This window comes from Nipponia nippon, unplaced genomic scaffold, assembly GCF_047370975.1.
Source record: "Nipponia nippon isolate SJK-2023a ecotype South Korea unplaced genomic scaffold, ASM4737097v1 scaffold_3, whole genome shotgun sequence".
Taxonomy (NCBI): domain Eukaryota; kingdom Metazoa; phylum Chordata; class Aves; order Pelecaniformes; family Threskiornithidae; genus Nipponia; species Nipponia nippon.
Window position 1 is genome coordinate 56298686 of NW_028262347.1, and position 22305 is coordinate 56320990.

General features: G+C 51.1%; 1 protein-coding gene across 11 annotated transcripts in view; it reads right to left on the reverse strand.

Moving 5' to 3' along the window:
* Positions 1-6342: 6342 nt before the first annotated feature.
* ZC3H7B (zinc finger CCCH-type containing 7B) overlaps positions 6343-22305 on the reverse strand; it is a 54093-nt gene continuing 38130 nt past the window's right edge. For 10 of the 11 annotated variants that reach the window (XM_087765521.1, XM_087765519.1, XM_087765525.1 and 7 more), the window contains 6 exons: positions 17005-17138; positions 15635-15740; positions 14115-14223; positions 12245-12378; positions 11274-11437; positions 6343-10479 (listed from right to left, as the gene is read on the reverse strand). In XM_087765521.1, coding sequence (XP_087621647.1) covers positions 10287-10479; positions 11274-11437; positions 12245-12378; positions 14115-14223; positions 15635-15740; positions 17005-17138 — 840 coding nt within the window. In that variant the 3' untranslated portion in view covers positions 6343-10286. The remainder of the gene's footprint in view (positions 10480-11273; positions 11438-12244; positions 12379-14114; positions 14224-15634; positions 15741-17004; positions 17139-22305) is intronic. The other variant, XM_087765522.1, reaches the window with a different exon arrangement.

Consider the following 22305-nt stretch of genomic DNA (forward strand, 5'->3'; position numbering starts at 1 on the left):
CCCCTACTAACCCCAGCCCGTTAAGGTGTCCTCCACCCACCCAAAGCTGGAGTTAACAGACAGACCCTGCAGACATTCTCAAAGGTCAGTGGATTCTGGCTGCTGGGAGCAAAAGAAGCGATCACATCTCTCCCTCCTGCAGCACAGCCTGCCACCCAGGAGGTCCCTGTCCTTTCCCAAAAATCTTCCAGTCCGTTATGGCTGGTCAAGGCAAAGGGAGTGGGGTCACTCAATCCCACCAGACATTGCTAACGTTTGAGACAGCCACGTCATGTATGCCTAGGCCTGCTTCTCAGCAAATGATGGCAAGGCAGAGTGACTGGGAACGTGGTAGCTGCCCAATGCCAGGTGCAGCTGCACCTCCTGGTTTTGCCCCAGGCTCAAACTTGTCCTGAAAGCTGGACAAACATCTGACCACATGTCTGGAGGCACCCAAGGACTTCACGGCAGCTGCTGGAGCAATTGACTGACATTTATGGCTTCAGAAAATGAAGAAGTTCATTGAGAGGAAATTGTCACTTAGCATTTTGAACTATTAACCTGCAATGGACATTTACAAGTTTTTGCCTAGAGATCCAAGAGCGCATATCTTATCTTGCGTTTGCCGTGTCCACAAAGTCTCCTGCCAACGCTGTGTGTCCTTCTTGATTCACGATCCCTGAAAATTGAGCTCCTGCCCAGGAGAAGAACTTGGGTAACATTGCTAGCAGGATGCATCAACACTGCCCTGACTTCGAGCCCCAGGGAAGCAGAAACTGCACTATGGAGTAGAGTCACAGCAGTGGGGAGCAGCCGTCTGCCCTTGTGTCCCCGCCAAAGAGAGCACTTGAGCTGCTTTGGTGAATGGAGTTGAAATGTTGGCTCTGGGAAGCTGCAGGCATGGCCACAGATTGCATCAGTTGTGCTGGCTGCACTGTTATCAGATCAGATCGTTATTTTTTATTATTGTAATCCCATGTTAGCGGAGGTCTCAGCAGCTCTCCTCCACTACTCAGAAGCCCAGTCAGCTCTTAACAGCACATTTTCTCACTGACTCAACCTGCCATAGTCAACTGGCTGGCCCTAAGCGGGTGGCACGCAGAAGGGGGCACCTAGGCGTGACAGAGAGGACCAGACTCCAGGAACACTGATTTAAATGGCAGAGGCCAGGCACCTTCAGTGTCTTTTCTGTAGGTCTCCCGGCGCAGCTACCCACACCGCCCAGCAGTGCTGGCTGGGCCCCTCGGCACATGTGCCTGTACCTGAAAGCACAGCTCGTGGGGAACCCACCAGCAGCAGTGACATTTGACCAAAACAAGACATTATTGGTTATTATTACTAAGTGCTGTTATCTCAGCTTCCTCTGATGAGATGAAAGCTTGGCTTGATAATCTAATGGAATATATCCTCTTGGAAAATAAAAAAACATTTTTGTCTGATTTTCTAAGGACACAAAGCTTACACAACAGTATTATCTATCCATCCATCCACCCACCCCTCCCTCCCCAGAACATGCTACCCACCTTGGCAAAGGGATAAATATATTTAAATATCTATTTCTATTTGAAAGATAAGCTAGGAAGAAGAGAGTTGAATTAATGCCTCCTCAGAGAGAAAGCCTGCTGTTATTTGTTCTGTTTGATCTGGGGCAGGTGCATTGGCGGCCAACACCCCAAAGCACATGCTGCCCCCGGCAGGCAATAGTGAGGGGACAGGCAGAAGCCAGCAGTACTGAGGGGACTCTGTGGTGACAGACAGGGTAGGTTACTCCCCTGGAGTGTATCTGGAAATAAGGACAAAAGCCTGTAGAAATCTCTAGAAGCTTTACAAATCCTGCTGCTCTTGAAACAGCTTTCTGTTTTTCAGTTACCCACGACCATTCACCTTAGCAGCACAGCCATTATTCAGAGATTTCCGTATCACCTCACACAGGGATGTCTTCTGCTGCAAGTCCCACAGATCAGACCTACTCCTCAGGGTCTGTGTGGAGGCTCCAGGCCCAGCCACAGGGTTTGGTTCTTGCACCAAACCCAGCTTGGCAAGTGTTCTCCTCTTTCTTCTTTTATCCAAGCAAACCCTTTGCCAGGGGTCAGTCTCTGCCTCTTTGCAGACGTGCGTAATTCTTTTTTGCTCTTATACTAGCTCCTAGGACAAATGCACATGCCACCGACAGCTTCCAGATTCAGCTATTTATTTGCATAGTGCATTGGGCTTGACGGGGAATTTTTTTCCCCTTGGCAGGGACCGTCAGGCTGAGTTTCACTGTGGCCTTTCCGAAAGGAGGCTTGTCCCACATCCCAGCACCTCATCTTCTATGGGGTCGAGATGCTGCTGCTAGCGGTGACGGACATCTACGGAGCTGTGAGGATACCCAGAAAGGCAGCAGCAGGGAAGGCTGTGGCCAGACCGGGGGCGTCTCCATCCGCAGCGGATTACTTGAAATCAAAAGGAGGTGGGAAAAGGAGAGGCAAGGCCAGCGTGGGAGGTTGGACAGCTGAGGGTGGTAAAAGAGGGACTGGGGCTCTGTGTTGGCTAAAGACTGCCTGGCACCTGAAATGTGGGCGCGCGACCCTTTAGGTACTTTTGATGGTATCGGCGTGGGGCACAGACACACGGGCTTGATGAGGCCTTGCACTGAGCCCCCTTCCCACTCCGAAGGGGCTGCTCCTTCCCCTGGCAGGGTATTGCATGCATACATGTGCATACATATGTGTACGTGTGCCCATCTCCCTATGTGGAGGAGCAGCGCCGGGATCCCCGAGCAAGTGGTGCAGCTCGGTGGAAGGAACCGCCTGCAACTACTGCCTGAGGTGAAAGGATTTCTAAAAACTAATTCCCCCAAATGAGTGCCAAAAAGCTAATGAGCTTTGCTCCCCCCCCCCCCCCCAAGACATCCCTTCCTTCTTGGGGTGCTCACGTGGCAGCTGGGCTCACTGCAGCTCTGCTCCTCTGCACGTGGCCTTCCCCTGTGAGGTGCTGTTTGCCAGAAAACTAGGTGCTAGGCAGGGAGGAAACGTGAGAAAGAGTCTTGGCATCACCAGAAGTCGTGCTGCCCTGGGCAGCAAGGACACCTAGAGCTGCCTTTGTGCATTTCCCTGCTCCAGAAATGGTCTGGGATCCTGGGCAGAGCTGGCTTTGGGAGCTCTCCGAACAAGCCTTGGCAGGAGGCAGAGCCCAAGAGGTGCCAAGAGCAGCAATAAACCAAGGCGTTTAAAGCAGGATGAGGAAATCCAAGCACAGTGACTGCTGGGCGTCTGCCAGGGTCTGTGGGAGACCGTTGGGTGGGACAGCAAGGAAGATAGATGCTCCTCGGGCTGCTTCATTCTCAAAACGAAGAGGCTGGCTGTAAGGACCTCGGCTCTCCCTTGGCCATCCCTTCCCAGGCTCACTCACTTCTCCTGGGAACGACGTGGCCCCCAGCAGGAGCAGGGATCTTGCAGCATCACGGCCCAAAAGGTCAGAGCCTGACGGACAGATACAGGAATCAGCTGAGCCTGGCGAAGGCACGTGGGCTGAAAGAAAACAACTGATCCCCTGAGAAGCCTGGGAAGTTTGGCTGCCGCTGATCCCCAAAAGCCAAGATATGAATGGTCTCAAACAGGAAAAGATCCAGCCTGCCGAGAGCTTCTTTTGCAACGCTGCTTCTGTATTGAATCCCCACCACAGCTCCCAGGGGCAACGTCCAGCCGTGTTGCAGTTATCCTCAAGCCGTTTGGCTGAAGAAAACTGAGGCCATCTTGCTCCCGTGGAAGCAGGACTTTCCCTCTGTGCCTCAGCTTTGCTGGGGTACAGACGGGGGAGCGTGCTTTGGTATTCAATTAGAAAAACTATGCAGCTCTTCATCCTTCCTGACCGTCTGCCTGGAGGGCCCCAGCACTACTGAAAGCTAAGGCAGACAGAGGAAATCCACAGAGAACAAGGGAAATACACCAAAGAGCACTTCCAGTGCTGAGTATTTTTCCCATTCCAAGCAAGCCAAATCTACTCTGGCACCTGGGTTTAGAGATTTCCATCCCAGCCCTGGGTAAATGTCATTTTGGGGAGGATTAATCCAGATGGTAACTAATAACCCTATTTCCTGGGACTCTGCTATATGTCTGTGCCTCCTGAGGCTCTCAGAAAAAAGTAGGAGTTTTCTGGGGCACCGTCATCCATAAGCTAAACTGCAGAGAGGAGCACCCCTGAGAGGGGCAGCCTCGGGAGCTGCCAGGGCCAGGACCGTTGCAGTGGGGAAGGAGTCGGCTGGAGCTGTCATCTCATCTGATCCCTGCTCTCCACCTGGATCTGCTTTCGGGAAACACCACCCCTGCCCTGGGGGTGCCGGGACCTGCTGCTCCTGCCTGGAGGGGGAACCGCGGAGAAGCGGGGAGGCGACAATCCAGCTGGGAAGGTAGAGAGGTTACTGGGAACGGATGGGCCCCATCCTGTCCCCTCCCATGCTGGGCAGAAAGGGGTGAGGCTGGATGAGCAGTGCCCTGGCTTTCCAGGAAGCCCCAAGAGCTGGCTGTCCACAGGACCTCTGCCCAGAGCCACCCCATAGGCACCCAACCAAGTCTGTTCAGCACCTTCCTCTGCCCCACACCAAACGGCTGTCTGCTCCAGCCAGTGCTCCTGCAGCCTTTCCTCCTCCACTTCCCTCCCACCAGTCTCTCCCATCCAGGCCTCTCTTACTATTCAGGACATCGCTTTCTGCCCAATGTTTTTCCCCCCAGGTGCCCTACAGTGTTACCTCCTCCGTGCCCTCCACCCCAGACAGTGACCAGCACACCTCTGCAGGTTACAGGGCAGGAACTCTCTGCTGCTCTCCTTGCACAGGGCAGAACGCAACATGGCCCTGTTCTTGGTTGCAACGGCTGCAGCAAACACAATTGATGACAAGTGATGACAGCATTTGCATCACCTGCTGTCACTGCCCAGAAATGTTTCCCTATAGTGTGGGCAGACAGACTCAGTCACAGCATTGCTTAGGAATCCCATCGGCAGCTTGCGCGCTTTGCAAGGCAAACTCCCTCTGCCAGTCTGCAGTGTGATGGCATGAAAGGTCTTTAGTACGAAGCCTTCCTCCCACCTCTCAGGGGTCTCTACTTGCTCCTCTCAATCCTCCATTGGACCTGGATCCTTCCTGGCTGACCTGGGGCTTGCCCCCTTGCCTTTGTATCTGCTTAAGTTCCTACGAGGATCTGAATACTGAAGTTACCATTCCTTTCCCTGCCTCTTCAAAATACAAGTTTATTTTCTTCAATGAAGAAACACCGGTGAGGAGGGGTTTACAGCTGAGGCTCAAACCTGCAAGGAAAACACTGTCGTTTTTCTCCTCATGCTTTGTCTGCCTCACAATTTGAGTTTTGGTCCCCATTGTACTGGAAAAGCTACCCTCGCCCTTGCCAGCATGGCCTCGATAATCTTTGGAGGGTAAAACTAATGTCTCTCACATTGTACCTGCTCAATAGATGCACCTTAAGAGTGCACCCACCGGTCTTCTCATTCCCTCTGCGCTACAAGCTTGTGTTCAGACCTCTCCTCCTATGACCAGAGGGACACGAGTCCTTGGGTCTGTATCCAGGCACATTGGGGAGATGCGTAACAAGTCTCCTCTCCTCAGGTCTCGCTGGGTATGACCTTCTGGTCGTCTACCAGCTTACACAGCAGTAGCAGGGTGTCTCCATGGGACTCCCTTGTCTTTGCCACATCTCCAGTTTTGGCTTCATCAAGAATCCCAGATTGATTTGCATCATGATGGATTTGAAAAATAAAGAAAACAGTTTTATTAATAAATGTTTTCACACTGACCTCTTGCTCCACGTGCGATCTTCACCACACAGCATCCTCGTCAGGGGGAATCGGCACAAACGCTTCTCATGGCCCGAGCTGCGTGAGACTCAGTGGGTAGGGCTAAAGGCATCTTCCTTGGCGGGGTGCACGCTGGCAGGCAAAAGAACTGGCTGGCCCAGTTGAGCAGAGCAGCCTACACAGCAGAGCAACCTCTAGATGAAGATAATCACAAGACCTGATTGCTGGAGGTTTCAAAACACAGGTTACCCAAACACCTGAAACTATGTGTCAATGCAGAGCGTGTAGATTCTTGGTGCTTGGGGGAAAGAAAAAAAAAAAATCTTAAACACACTTAAATTTCACCAGAACTGCGTGTCTGATGAAGAACTGCAGAATCTGTTAATACACACACAGGCAATTTTCCACTCAGCCAGAAGAGCAGTAGATTATACTCAAGGATGGGAGAAAGCAAAAGCGATCCAGTGCTTGCATTCCTCCCTTTGCTTCCCCCCTTACCGTAGGGAAACCTGAAACCAAGATAAAAAGCCTTTGTGGGCTGTTTGAAAAATGCAAACACACACTGGATCGGGAGAGGGTTTAAAGTGCACACTTTTATTTTCTATTACAAAGGCTAAAAGAAGCAAGTTTGTTTTTTTTTTTTTTTATTTAAGAACAAAAACAAAAATGTTGTTAAAACACCTACGTTATTATCCTGATACTAGACCTTATGAAAGATACTAAGTTCTTTTTTAATAGTAAAGCGTGGTATTCTTAAATTATATTAATACAAAGACATATTAAAGGACTCTAAATCATTACTACTCAGCTCAGAACTGCAGCATCCCCTTGCTGTCTTTTCCTTTCACTTGCTGAAACCCATCCATTTTTGACATACAGTTTCATACAAGCTAAGTAGGGTATTTTTTGTTTTTTTACTACCCCCTGTAAAGGCCAGGTTAACTCCACCACCAGCGTCACTTAAATCCCTGCCCCTACCAAAGGGTTCGGGAAAAGATTTTCACTAAGTCCTTCAGCATTTAACAATCTTTGATCTGAATCAAAGGCTCTACTCTGTATGAGTGTGTGCCTGTGGTTATTTTACAGGATATGAGGTTTTCTCCTAACGTTATAAAATTAAAACATCACTTCTTTTGCTAATAACCCTTGGATTTGGTTCTGTGCTGCAAAATTTTCTTTCTTCCTCACATGAATGAAGAAAAGAAGAGAGTTATCACAGGGTCTTGTGAATGCAGCACTAAAGCAGCCCTACCACTTGTGGTTTATCTGTTGTAGAGCCACGAGCACTGAGCAGTTCTGCTGAGAGTACATAATGTGCTGAAGAAAACCCTCTTGGCTTGATAAAGCGAGCCTGGGAAGTCAAGTGTGAAGCTTCCTGCCTTTCACAACGTCTCTTTAAATAATATAAGCAAAGCCTTATCATTAAAACTTTACTCACTAGTTAGTAGTGTAATATTCCTCCACTGAGATGGGACTGCGAGGACATCATAGGGGGTTTCAAAAATGTGAACAGGAAACCTGTCCCATCTCAAAATTTATACCTATCTATATAAAACCCTCCCCTCTTTGTTATTTCCCTTTCCCTAACCCAAATAAAAGTCTTCATATTTAAACTGGAGATGCTGCGTTTCCTGGCCCGAGTCCTTTTCCTTCACCCTCATTTAAAAGATTCCTTCGATACCACACACATATAATATTATATAGAGCGATATATTTAATACCTGTGTATATATGCTTCATGGGAGGGGTCACATATATACACACTAAAACAAGTCTGGTGACAAAGTACTGCAACACCACAGACCAGGTTATCATATCAGGGAAAACAAAGAGATACTCGACGCAACCCCCGTGACCACGGGCCTCCCTCACCTCACGCACGCTCGCCCTCTCCCCGCCTCGGCCCCGCTCCGTCCCTCCGAAGCCTCGCTCAGCAGCTCGGCTCTCATCGCGGAGACGGGGAGAGGGGACAGCGACCCGTTCTGTAACCTGAACAAGTTATTGTATGAGAAAGAACAGCGCAGCGAACGCTAGAGTCACACTAGAGATGCGGATTTGTTTTGAAAATAAAAAACACATTCCAAGGTTCCCCGGTCCAGATTCGCTTCCTTGGCATCTCTGCCCAAGAAGAGCAGAACAAGATAACCCAGGAGTTGATGCCTACCTCCTCTCCCGTCTCTCTCTGTTTATAAAGTTGACCACTTGAGCACGAGGAGCACCAGGAGAAGGTACAATCCGGGCAGCTACAGCGAAGAGCAGAGGAGAAAATACAGCACCTGACCACTCAAAAACTGCCATGTCTGATACTGTGTTGGTCACTCTCTTTCCCCACAGCACTATGGATCCTTCCTCATCTCGTCCTCCTCCCCACACTTGGGCAGAGGTAGAATCAACCACTTCCCTCCCCAGTTCTCTCCGGTCTCTCACAAGCCATCTGTGTATCATCAGATCTTACGGTCCTGGCCCCTTCTAGGCCAGATCTCAAGGTGCTGTACAGTCAAGAAGGGAAGCTCATACCAAACCCATGACCACGACTCACATTTTAAAGAAGAGGAAACAAGCTCAGAGGCACATTCAGCTTACTTAGAGCCCGTATCATCACCAGAAAGACCCAAGACCAGCATGCAGCGCACTCTGCTCTTGGGCTGTAACTACCCCAGTGGAGCTGATGTACCTACCTGGAGGCTGGTTTAGAAAGGTGCCAGCTGCCCCCCCAGCATCTCCTGCATTTCTGCATCTCCTGTATTTCCATATCCCATCTCTCTTGAAGCTGGGAACCCCAAGGATATGGGAGCAGGGAGGGAAAAGGGGGACCCAGCAGTGCCAAAGCACCAAGCAGTTCACGGCCAGATTGTATTTACCATGGATACAGCACTGCCAGACCCAAGGGCTCTGAGCTTGCTGTCCTGGGAGACGCTGTATGAAAAAGACATCCCCTGCGAAAGCTGTGAGGGAGACGTGTTTGTGTTTGAGTGGATGGTGCCATCCATGCATGCAAACCTGCAGAGCGCAGCTGGACTGCAGAAGAGAGAAGGAGAGGGAAGCTCAGCACAGGACACACGTTCACTGCTTACAGGATGAGACCGCCAGAAGAGACAAGGCTGGCATACAGAGCAGTACTGCCTCTCGCCGCTGCCAAAAGCCAAAAATCCTGGCCCAGAGCTCAGCATCACCGGTTCCCCCACCGTGGCACACATCGGGCGGGACAGGAGCAGACACATGGCTGGGTCCCACTCTGCTGCTCACCCTCCACCGCGGTCCCTGCCCTGGGTCGCATCCTGGCTGCACTGTGCGTCCGCAAGCTCCCTGCCCCGGCTCTGAGGAGGAAGGGGGCTGAACCTCCGGTGCTGGTAAGCACCCTTCCAGCTGGATTCCCATCAGCAAAGCATCACCCATGCTGCTCGATGGTGTTCTTTTACATGGGTCCCCACCCAGTTCTTCTGGCAGTGCAGGGAAAAACGCAGCTCTAAATAACCAGTAACACATGCCATTTAAAGGGCAAGAAGGGAACCCCATTACCTCCCTCCCTCTCTTCAGGACCCAAGGCAACACAGAAACACAGGTTCCTTTTGGTTACAGCCTTCCTCCTGACTGATACTGGGGCCTGAACTACAAGGTGTGTCAGAGTGTCTACTACACCTTCTAGACGGCTCCAGTCTTACTTGCACCAGTCACACCAGCCAAAAATCCAGACCAAAACTACCCACCCTGAATACCTGTCGCACACTGACAAAGACATCTAATGAGGAGTCACCAATCTGCTTTCTGGGTACAGTCAGCTAAAACAGTCTGAAGTCACCTACAATCCAGTTCTTGCTGCTGCAAGCAGTTTTATTACTTTGCTGCTTTTAGCTACGCTCTTTATACCAGACAGCTGTTACCCTCCTCAGCGCCAGCTGATGCCTCAGGGCAATACAGACAGCAGGAGCTTAAACTTCGATGTTTTAGGTCAGATCTAGTGGTTTTCCTTCTTTTGCACCTCAATTCCTAATTCTTCTGGTACTGAACTCCCAGGAGAGCAGGCCGGCTGCAGCAGCGTAAGTGGGGCTTGCTCTGCAGCACTGAGAAAAGGAGCACATGAATTTCATGGTCACCTTTTCACCAGATGTCTGGCCCTTTCTCTCAGCTTTGTCCTCCAGACCTCTGCAGCCACACTCCAAATTGAAGGGCAGGAGAATGACGCAAGGAGAAATTCTCTGATTCGCAGCCCAGTACAGACTGGATTCATTCCTTTGAATGAAGGACAGCGAAAACAAAAAGATGGAGAGGAAGGAGAATCTGGGGGAAGAAGAGAGAGAAGATGAATCACAAACTCAGTGAGCATGGCGTTCGCTGGCCAAGGAGAATCAAATTCACGATTTCATTCACCACTAATAAATCATCGTCTCATAATCTTAAAATGAAAGAAAAGAAAAAGTTCTCTTTGCGAGACACAGATCTCGCTCTCCCTGCTACTGCCATTCTCAGAAAACCCGCCCCGTGTTTCTCCAGCCAACAGGCTCCCCCCACAACCCTTACTATACGCCATCCCGCAATAGGAAGTTGTATTTCCCGAAGTCGTCATCCCTGGGGCAGAGCAGCATGTCCTTGCGGGCTTTGGCCAGTTTCTGTTTCAGCACCTCCCTCCGGTCTAGCCACTCCGTCAGCTCGTCCTGGCCGTGGGCATAGCGACACTCCTCTCCTTCGGGGCAGGCCTTGCTCTTCTGGAACCTGCCGGCAGCACAAGGAGCACGATCGAGAGGGCACCCCCAGGACAGAGTTTTGAGCTCCCCGTCTGGGATACTCAATCGGGGTCCACCGAAACATGCTGCAAACTCTCTTTTCTAAGGGCGAGGTGATTCTCCTAGAAACCGAAGTGCAGCCAGGAAAGGCAACACGGAGGCTGGGCACAGAAACAGAGCAGCGAAAAGAGCAATGTCTATGAGGGGATTTAGTCAACAAAACGAAATGACGTGAGCTGGAACTGGACCAGCAGGGATGAGGAGAAACCACCAAACAAGAGAGGAAATGCCAGGTAACAGCCATGAGAGACAGCCTTCTCTCTAACCAAAATGGCATTTTTAACCATCACAAGCCTTCTGAAGACACCTCAAGGCGCTGATTCAGAGGGTGTGAGACATTCAAACCATTTAATAAAGCACGTGGGATATCCCCAAGCATCAGAGCAAGCAGACTGTTTAGCAGCCTGAGAGCTGAGAGCATCCTGGCTATGGAGGGCACAGGTGCAGACATGAAGCTCGCTCTCATTTTCTAAAGACATACGCTCAGAAATGTATTTTTACCCCTCAGCAGCGTAGCTGAGCATCTCTGGGATCCAACAGCAGCCTCACCGTCACCCAAACCTGTCAGCTTGTCCCACTCCTCCTCCAAGAGGAAGTCCCTGGGGACTCCATGAGAGGAGGAGGAGGTGGTAGTGAAGGAGGAGGAGGAGGGATGACGGAGGCCCTGGGCCTGTCGCCCGGTCCCTGCAGCAGCAGCACAGGAGGGAGATGAGGCAACGGTACCTTTCGCAGAGCCGGAACTCCCCCATAGGGAAGCGGTAGCTCCAGCAGCTGGAGTCACTGTCCGAGGTGAAGACCTTCTCCTTGTGCTTCTCCGACTGGATGTGCTGCTGCCATTGCTTCTTGCTGTTGCTGTTCTTCCCACAGAGCCAGCAGTGGTAGCCCATCTAACCAGTGCAGACAGGACAAAGGGCCAGTCAGTGTGTTAACAGTCACACCCGTCGGCCTTTCCCGTGCTGGCACTGCCTCTCCCCCTCTCCTTCCAGAGCATCCTGGAAGCTCTGCTCAGTCTACAACCTCCCACACTTCTCTGCCATGTCATCTTCAAGGCATCGTGGTACCACTAAGGGGGAGCAGAGGAGATGCTTTGCTGAGGTCTACCTACAGGTCAAATGGGCTCAGAGAACAGGACAGCTCGGTTCACTGACACAGTCCCCCTGCCCCTACTGATGGCCCAAATGGGGTCTGACTGCAAGGTCACCCCCAGGTGCACAGGCAGTGCAGGACTCTTCAGGAGCACAAACCCTTACACCAGCCACCACCCCTGGGCTAAGGAGACACATCTGCCTCTAGTTTTCCCAGGCCTCTGCGCTCTGGACCCAGCTCTTCTCCAACCTTCTCCCTCTTTTCCAACAGGCCAGCAATGGCTTTGCCAGCTTTCCCAGGAGCACGCAGGAACCCTGGGGAGAGGCTGAGCCCACGCAGAAGGGAACCTAAGGTAGACTCCTACTGACTCGAGGATTAACAGAAAAGCCATTGCAGAGCCTTGCTGACCCCAGGTCAATCCCTCCCTGCTTCACCTGTGCCGCCCTGGCTGTGCTGCTCCAAGCTGTCCATTTAACCTACATTAGCACGGCTCTTTCCCACAAGAGCAATGCACTCCCTGCTAGCTCACACCTGGAGCACAGGAGAGGGCAGGCTATCAGCACTGAGGAGGAGAAGGAGGGATGAAGGAGAAGAGATCAGCTGATTACCATGATGTCAGCGTAGTCGGTGGGCATCTGGATCTGTTTCTCCCCTTCTCGCGAGGTGAGTGGTGTCCCCTCTCCAGGCTTCCCAGGATTGTGTTTCTTTAGCCACATGTCATAGGTCTGCTGCATATCTAGTACTGCACAAAGGCAACCCATGAAGTCACTCATACAACCTCCCACACCATGCACAAACTATGAGAAAAGGAAGAATGCCGGGGCAGCCCTTCCCTCCCCTCTCCTGAGCAGCAGCAGCTGCTGTCAGACTGAAGGCCTGTGCTCAGGAGTCCTGATGTCACCTCCTCAGATGAAAGCCCTGGGGAGGGGAACCAAATTCACGCCACACCACCTGGTGCGGGGGGGTGTCTTCTATGAGTCGACGGGCAACCGTGACGGCAGCTACAAGAAGTATTCAGGAAGGAGGGAAAGTGCCCCAACATCTCCATGGACTTCACCCTACAAGGTGATTCTCCATCAGGCCTGATTCTGCTTGACCTCAGCAGACATCTCACTCCAGGCAGGGAGCTAAGGCAGGGGCTGGATTCAGATCCGTCCCTTCCCTCTAAGACTAAGCTTCATCCTCAGCACTCGTGAGGGAGGAGAGCCTTTAAGCAAGCTGGCCACAGGAAGCACTGGGGAGCAGAGGAAGACCTAATGATAGCTTGCCCCAAGTTCCAAACCTGCCCAGAGGACTGCAGTCGATGTCTCTTGGTGCTTTTGGTTTAAAACCCATTCGGCATACTACTGGCAAGGCAAATTTTGGGTGGAAGCTTTGACTGCACATCTGCCTTTCCAAGATCAGCTCCTGAGAGAGGCTATGGAAGCATAAATGTTTGCAGACACCGATGTGATGCTGTAAGTGCGATGCGTTAGTGATTTACACCTCGCTAAATGGATAATTGAGGAACTCAAGGCAATTGGGGATAATGAATGCAAATTCCCCCAAACTGAAACAACGCTGTTGTTTGAAGATTCACCTTCATGCTTGAGCAAACACACCCAGACTGGTCTGATGTGCTTTAAAGGCCTCAGCAACGAAATGACTTGAACTGTAACAAATAACAGCGTTTCACCCAGCAGAGAGAAAGACCCTCCATCCAAGCATAAAGACCGAATAAACTCAGGGCAGGCCTGAAACCCTTCAAGCTTTCCAGCATCTCCCAACAGAGCTAGGTGAGCACCTGGACAACTGGGCCTTGCAAAGAGAATATTTTTCCCCAGCTTGCTGTTGGTCTGAATGAACAAGGACTGCTGCCAGAAAGCTGGCTGTCCAGGACATGGGCAAGCCCCCAGCTCTCCCCCAAAAGCTAAGTTGGGAGCCTGCATAATTAATTCCAGACAAGCTCCTCCACAAAGGCACCACCCAACGATGTTCTCATTCAGGATGCAATGCCATGAGCAGGGAGTGCCGCAGCCCAGGAGCAAGGGCTATGAGCAAAAATGGGCAAGAAAGCCAAGGCAGATACAAGACAGACAGACAAGAAAGCTTCAGGAGCAGCTACAGGTCAGGACTGGTGCTTTGGTAGAGCTCCATACAGAGCCAGGCCTGGGACAGTACCGGCAACTGGAGGGACAGCACAGGGTGGATTCAAAAAGCTGCAGAAAGGGAGGGCAGCAATGGAGCAATGCAAGACATAGGACCAATGTGCACTAGTCCCAGAACAAGGGACTCAAGATATATATGCACGTTTAAGAAAAGAGCATCTCTAAATTACTGTAGACAGACCTGCCCCATAATCCCACCTAAGATCATGGTACCAGCTCTGTCCAGCTCCGTCTCTGTTGTCAAGAGTATGTCTTGACACACCCTGCATCCACTGCCCAAATGTCCTCTTCCCTCTCCCCAAACTCCTTGGCCCATGTTTCCCCCACTCACTTTTATTTTCCTTCATGAAGGTCCACATGTCTCTCTCCTCAGGGCTGTGGGCGAAGGAGCAGTTGCCCACGTACTGGCATTTCCTGCCATTTTGTGCATGGATACACAACTGTTAAAAGACAGAGCAAAATTTAGCACCTGCACAAACGCTCCTTGCTAGAGGGGAATGGGGGTTCAAAAAAACAGCTGGGACATTAAATTGCACGCAGGAGAGGTCAGAACAGGATACTTCATACGTCATTAACTCATGCTTCTTTCCCTGATGACATGAAAGGTAAAGACTTCCCTATAAACATGCAGGCAGCTCAGTTCAGCACCTGGCCTCTCTCTTGTTGCCATTTCCATAGGTGACTGGGTGCAGGTATGCTTAGCGCTGGCCCTGGGGGAGACAGCAGGGAGCAACCTGCATTGACCCAACGTGTCTCCTGCTGGTCACATTGCTGGTCCCCAAAGGTGACTCATTCTCCAGCCGTCTCCAAGCACGTGACGAGCGGCCTTATGGGTTGCTTAGACCGCACTAGCGCGCACAACTTTACCTCACAGCTACCAACAGCATCATTGCCAGAGAAAACGAGAAGCTTTCCAAGCATCGTATTTACTGATCGTCCCTTCTCTCCTAGTCCTGCCACCAGAGGAGGACAGCAGTGTGGAGACGAGCTGGCTGACACAAACTGGGGGGAAGAAACAACGCTGTTCCCCTCTGGCGAGAGCTGGGTGGAAGCTCAGGCAAAGCACACACTCGTATGGCAACTTGCCTTTGCTGCACGATCTGCGACTCACCTGCTGGCCTCATCTCCTACTGCAGTAACTGCAAATAACTCTTGCTCCCCTCCCCAGCTTCTAGCAACTGGCTTGCAAGCGGAGAGCCCTCAAGGCCTGACACGTGGCCTTGCACCTGCCTATGGACTAAGCGGCAGCAGATCCCATAGGGTAGGAGGGAGAGGAGCTTTCTCCTTTCAGGGAGAAAGGAAAGGAGAGGGAGGGAGAAATTATCAATCGCCATATTTGGGGCTGCTGTTGGAGGTTGGATATCTGTAGTTTTCCTCACAGCACGTGTCTTTTTAGCTGAGTTCTTAGTTTTGCTTTCAAAATACATCATGAGCAAGTTTCACAATCTATGGCAGCACAGCCACAGCAAAGGCAGGGACAGGCTTCTCCCAAGGACTCTGTCTCACCTCTCACCCACACTGAGAAACCCTGACCTAAGGGGATACTTAAATCTCATTTCCAAACCCTGTGCCTGTGCCAGCCGCTTCTTGAGATGGTGACCGCATTAACAGCAACGTCAGAAACTTGCATACATGCATAGAGTGGTTTAAACAGGTGCTGCTCCCTCTTCTGCTCCACCCTTTTGCTGGATGCATTGGAGATCTTGCTGCCCTCAGTCTGTCCTTGCCTCCCACCTCAGCCAACATGTGCCTGCTTCCCTGCCAGGTCTACAGGGGACCAGCCCTCAAAGCGCTGCACCATGCTGGGAGGGAAGGAGAAGGGGCACCTGGCCGTTCTGGGATGGGGCTTACATCATATTGCTGTGGGAAGTTGCGGATGGAAGGCAGTGGTCGGACAGACACCCACTTCTTCTTTGCTTTGGACATCACCAGCAGGACACGACGTTCCTTCGTCCAACTGAAGAAGAGAGAATAAATCAAGAGAGGCAAAAGGAAGAGCAGAACAAGGTTTTGTTTTCCTCAGAGACCTTTAAATATTGAGAAATGACCAGATCCTCCAGTCCAGCTTGTCCCTGCCACTGTCTGGCTGCTCCTAGACATGCACATCTGTGACACAGAAGCCACAAGAAAGGTGTTTTAGGAGGATTTCTCCCTGCACTTATCACATATTTCCTGGGCTATCTCTTCTCATAAAGCCACAAAAGTCTCCCCCAAGTCTCACATGGCATCACCATGTGATGATGCATTCCACCCTTTGACACAGCCAAATTCTTGTGCAATCAGATCCATGAAAAACATTTGGGAATATTTTCTGTTTGAAAGGTGCTGTAAAAATGCAAGTCATTACAAGCATTGTCTTATGAACAGGTGCCAGGAAGTATTAATTCTCCTGCAGCTCCAGCAAACGATCACCAGGAGATACCCTGGGCAAAACCCCCAGCTCTATTCAGCAGCTGCAGAAAGAGATATTATCCTTCCCGTTCCAGGAAGTGCTCCTCACCTGCTCACTTCCTCCAGCAACGGCTGCTTCTGTCTCCTTTTCATCAAAGGTCTTACATTTGCAATAGGATGCTGGACTGTGCTTTTGTGGCTTGTGTTATAGGGAAGTGAAGTCCTATAAACCCTTCTGCCCTATCCTGCCAGGCTGCCTGGGTGAGAGGTGCCACAGTTTCCATGATCCAATGGTGCTTTCCCAGCTGATATTCCTCTTCTATCACACCAAACATCCTCACAGGCCCCAAGGAGCCAGGAGGTGCCAACAGACAAGATGTGTCAGAGAAGAGCAACCAAAGCAATGAAAGAGCCAAGGAAACTAATTTAAAAGGAAGCAGAATACCTGGAATCATTGCTAATAGTGGCCTGACAGACATGTGCAAGCAGCTAGGAGTATAAACAAGTGCAGAGGAGAACTATCTTAGTGACCTCGCTACGAAGAAATGATAGCAACTGGGAAAAAAGGGAATTGTGGGAGCTGGACTGCACACACCAGGAGTAACAGTCTGCACAATGCTGGCAGCAAATACAAACAGTAAAGAGAGCTGGAAACTGGAAAACAGCTATCTGCAATGCTTGCTGTAGTGACAAACACTCTAAGCAGCGAGAGGCTGCTAGGAAACCTTACAGCTTCTTCCAAAGAGGCCAAATGAAGCCCTGGAGAAGTTAAGAGGAGAAATTCCTGCCCTTGAGGAGGAGTGGGGGAAAGAGAAGGTTGCATTGCTCACCAGTGGCGGGCTTTGGCACTACAATACTTGAGGTCTTTATCTGGCTCCACCAGCTGCCCGTTCCTCCAGCACTGGCCACACACAAATTTCATCTGGAGGTCAAAGGTGCTTGATGTGGGAGCCCGGGGAGAAGCCTGGGGAAGAGAACCACAACCTCAGGCAAACAGAGCCAAAATGCACCCCCCCAAACTACCACGGAGATGCTGGTGGCTCCCTGCACGCCCGCGTGCCAGCAACAAGCCAGATTAAATCAGAGACAGCCCAGCTCTCCTTTGCCAATGTTAGCTGGTGGCCCATCGAGATACCAGACAGGAGCAAAACGACTGCTTGCTTCAGCATGATTTCCTGGGCTTTGACGTCTGGCCAAAAGCACAGCCAGCCTAGCAGCTTCAAGCACTGACCAGGCCTGGCTGCGAAACCCCTGCAGCCTATCTCTGTGTACAGACAAGCTCTGCGAGACCTGTTCCAGCATTTAATCCCCGCTTCCCCGCAGGGAGGGCAATCCACGTCCCCCTCACTACCCATGGAGAGAGCTCAGTCGCACAGCCGAGAGAGCACCCTTGGGAGGAGGCCAGGCCGTGCCACAGTGCAGGACCCGCCGCTCCCTCTTTTGGACCAAGAGGCTCATGTCACACCTAGCGTTTGACACACTGAAGTCAGAGCTGTGTCCCCTTGTTAATACCGTTCAAAGCCATTTCTGGGCAGGTTTCCATCCCTCACAGTTCCTTTGCACCAGGCCTCACAGGCAGTTAGTTAATCATGACCTCTGGACAAAGGTACAACTGTCAATGCACATATTTCATATCCTCTCAGCCACTTAACTTCATTGGCCTTCTACCTGTCTCCTTGAGAAGGCTCTTTTGGGATTATGACCGACAGATTGTGGAAGGGAGAATAAATGGAGCCAGTCCCATACCACCGCCGCCTCGCGTTTTCTGAGCAAATCTCTGGAAAGCTGTTTACATTTTGTACCACCACTGGAAGACATGAGGCTGGTGTCTCCAGTTCATTTCCAAACCAAAAAGCAAACCTGACTGGACACCAGTGGCCCTGGGCACAGGAGTATGTGAGGGTACAAGCAAGAACACCCTGGTCATTGAGCTAACCGTGAAGCACAAAGGTCATGTACAGCTCAAAGGCTAAGTAAAACAGCTCTCTGACTGCTAACCACATAAGCAGCCCATCCCAGCTGCCATGCCTTGACTTCTAACCCTGAGCATCTAATAAGGAGCAGACAGGCAAACCACGTCCCTGAGGAGCAGGCTTCTGCTGGCAATTGATTAACAGTAGTGTGGACCCTATGCACATCCCTTGGCAAAGGGAAAACAGCAAGCAGAATCAAAGCATCTCCCACACAAGCTATCCACTACCACTCTGCATCCTCCAGAACCAGTCTTTCGGAGAAGCAGAACTGACATACAAAGGGTCCTCCATCACTGTGAAAAGCTGACCGGTGAGCTGACCTTTGCCTGTGCTGACTACAAGGGGGGCCATCGCTGCTCTGGATGTCCCAGTGAAAGGACCCTTCCAGAGAACCATCATCTCTCTTGAAAAGCAGCGGCGATTCTTGCCTGCTCGCCTGCAGGAAAGCCTTTCTGGTGGCATCTGGCACGTGACTCGTTCATTTGTCAGCTTTCACCAGTGCTGGTGACCACCAAATACACATCAAAGCGGCCGGCTGCACGATGAGTAGGGTTGAGACCTGGGATATCACAGAAGGCAGTAAGGTGCCTCCCTCTCAGACGAGCGGCCTTTGAACAGCAGTTTTAATCTCCGCTTGTCTCCAAAGAAAATTACACTACAGATCGCCACTGACCCACCAAACCTATAGGCCTAAGGTAACAAAATGGCACTGCTGGCATATTCCCTTTTATCAGCCCAATGCTATCTGCCATATAATCCTCCAGGTGACAGATCTCTCAGCACGGCCAGGAAGCTTGGCTCAAATCTACTGACCCAGCAAAATGAAAAATCAAGTGGCTCCAGAAGGCACAACAGATCAGAGATAATGTTTCTCAGGTAATTCTGGTGATCTGGGCTGCTTTTTCCACAAATTCGTAACCAAAAGAAGCCCTGTGCATTTCTTCATCAGAGTCATGCAAACTGCTGGTCAGTCCAGTGGGCATGTATGCTCCCAGGGCTTTAGGAGCCAAGGGAAAAATCAAAGCCGCTGTTGTTGCTGCTACATGACCGTATTTGTAAAGGCAAGACACATACCTGGCAGGCTGCTGATAACCAACAGTGTGGAAATTAGCATCACATGAGGCTCTAGAAAACGAAGCCAGGCAAAAGCGCCTCGGGCTGTGGCACCACCCCTTGCTATGAAGCCAGACAATATAGTGTTAGCTATGCACCATGGCAACCAAATAAATAAAAGTCTTTGGCACCACAGCTCTCCACTTCAGGCTTTGGAGAAAGCAACAGCCCCAGCTTGGCCACTCGTGTCTCACAACTTCAGGAACCCCTCTCAGTGATACTGAAACGCTCTCTGGAGGAGCCACGTGCCTCGGGGGACTATATGAGGAGCCCAGGTTACCTGGCCACCTAACCAAGTGAGCTGTACTTAGGTGCCAGTACCCCTTATTAGAGACTTTCATTTCCTCTCCATGCTTAAATTGTTAATTCTGAGGCCAGTTTTTATGGGGGTCCTGCAGCTGGCTAGTGAGGTAAAACAAAACAGCCCTCAAAAAAACAGAAAAATGGAGGGCTAAAACCCCTCAATTCCCAGGGATACAATAGGAGTCGAGGACACCCAGCTATCTACAACAATCTCTCCTGCTGACTGCCTCTTCCATCTGCAGCCACTGGGTTTACTCCTACAGCAGCCTCCATGGGGCCAAATTCACGGGACCAAATGCAAGATGCCTGGCAGGTGTTTAGCAAGTGGCATGTCTTCATCTTTCACTTGTTGCTAAGTCTCCTGACTTGCATCATCACAGCTGCTGGGTCCCTGTATGCGGCCTGCCTCTTTTCTCCACTACTGGATAGCCCCAGCCACTAACTGAGTCCAGCTGGCAGCCGTGACAAAACTGCAGCAAAATCCTGGGAGTGACTTTGCTTCTGCTGACCAGAGGGCGCTGGGGTGAGCGTGGATCACACGAGATGGTGGGAAGGAGGGGTCTGCTTTTACAGCACTCCTGGGAAGCTGTCTCTGCCAGGCAGCCAACTCGAAAGCTGGAAGGACGCTGAGAAAATTCTGAGTCACGTTAGGCTGCTTGGATGGGAGAAAATAATGGCAAAAGTAAACATCTCTCAACAGATATGTTAGTCCTGCCCCCGGGGTATTCGGAAGCAAGCCAGTGTCTCATCCCGGAGCACAGCCCTCTGGCTGAGTACGTGCGGATGCCAAAGCCACAGTTTGCTATTGCAAACACATGTGTCTGACCGACTCGACTCTGTCTCCCTGCACAGTGCCAATGTCAGGCTGCCAATCCCTACAGACAACTGATGGTGCCACTGGTAGACACTTTCTGACTGTACCAGCAAGGCTGATGCTTTGTCTCCGCACAAAACGATGCCCTGGAAGGGTGGAGGGTGAGTCCAGCTCTGCAATAGGCATTTGTGAGCCACAACCAGACTTTGCCGTTGGCCATCAGCCCTAACACTGCCCACAGGGCCCAGAAACTGTAGCTCTCTGCCCATCCCTTGACAGCTGATGTAGCAGGTGCTGGTGTTTCTCTTCCTGGTCCTCTGCCCCCTGCAAGACCCAACAGCCAGAAACGAAACCCTCGCTCAGCATCCAGATCCCACATGCTTCAGAGGACATGCTCTGACCATGCCTGCAGAACAACTTGTTCTTCCAACAGCAGCACCTCCAGAGAAAGGTGAATTTGAAGCTGCAAGGCTTACAGGAAAAGAGCTGTCCATCTATCTTCTTTATCCCCAGATTATGCACAAAGAATGGCAAGACAGAGCTTTCTGGAAAATGTAGGCAGATTCACAGCAGACAGGGCAGAACCAGTCACTAGACTTCACTCTCCATGGGGCAGAGATTGCTGATATAAATCCAACTACTGTCACCAACTGCTGCAAATTCACACTTAGTTTCCTCCACTGTGGAGATGCAGGCAGCTGCCTCTGTCCCCACACCAGGTAGGGAGAGATCATAGCCAGCTCTGTCTGCGGGGACCATTCAGATCATGCAGGCTTGCTTCTCATATAAAACAGGCTGTAGAAACTTGTCCTCTCAGCTTCCTGAGAGGGTAGAACATATTCCTTAAGCAAGTCAGGCGGCTTTGCGAACTAGAGACCTTGGTTACTCTGGACTGCTGCTTCTCATTCCTCTCCCCCAACCATTTCAGACCACAACAGCAGAACGGGCCGCACAGCTATGTTGCTGAGCATCTCCTCAAAGATGACTCCATCTCATGCAGCATAACCAGTACGTAGGTGGACACAGAGCCCGCTGCAAGCATCAGTGCCGTCACCTGCATCTTTCCTGTTGGGCTAACCCATGGCCATCAGACCTGCTTTTCCCCAGCATCAGTGCCCTACAGCCTTCAGAACACTTCTGCTGGCCCGTAACCTAGCCAAAAAAAGCTGCTACCACATGAGTGACTCAGATCCCTTTCCCACAAAACACCTCCTCCGCGGGGTGCTCACAGGCTGCACTCAGTGCTGGTTTCTTGCAGAGGGACTCCTGGGTGAGAGATCCCAGACAAAGGTGAAGCACCCTTGCTCTGACAGTAAGGCACAGGCCAAGGGGTGGCGAACTCAGGCCTTCACAAGGGAAAATAAAGCTGTCAAGTGGGAACAAAAAGGATTCGCAGCACTTTCCCCACCATTTTGCAGGGGAGAGAATTGCTCCTACGCCTGAGAGCTTGCTAGGAGCATGAAGTTTCTCATCTCATCAGACATATCTTCTGAACGTAATTAGGGAACAAACACCTCCCTGTTCTAATGGCAAAACTGCTTTAGTTCAGCCTCAGGGCTGGGCTGGGAATTGTCCTCACTGGGTGGGCTCTGCTCCTACACTACAGAACACCCCCTTGGGGAAAAAAATGGATAAGGCAGCACCACCTGTAGCCAACAGGTTGGAATAAAGTCAACAAAGAGGTGCCCTTTGCTTATAACACACCTCTCCAGAGAAAGCTCTTGGCAGTGCTGGAGGATGCAGCCAGAGGCACCTTCTCCCACACTGAGAGACTGGTGGCACAAAGAGAGGCAAAGCACCACTAAGATCTCTGCCCAGCCTCAACAGCACCTGAGCTGCAAGTTCCACCCACTCCTGCGTTTAGAGCAGTCCTGTGGGTCATGAGTCATTTCTTAGAGTCCTTCAAACTGTCCCTTGGCCGCTAAAGG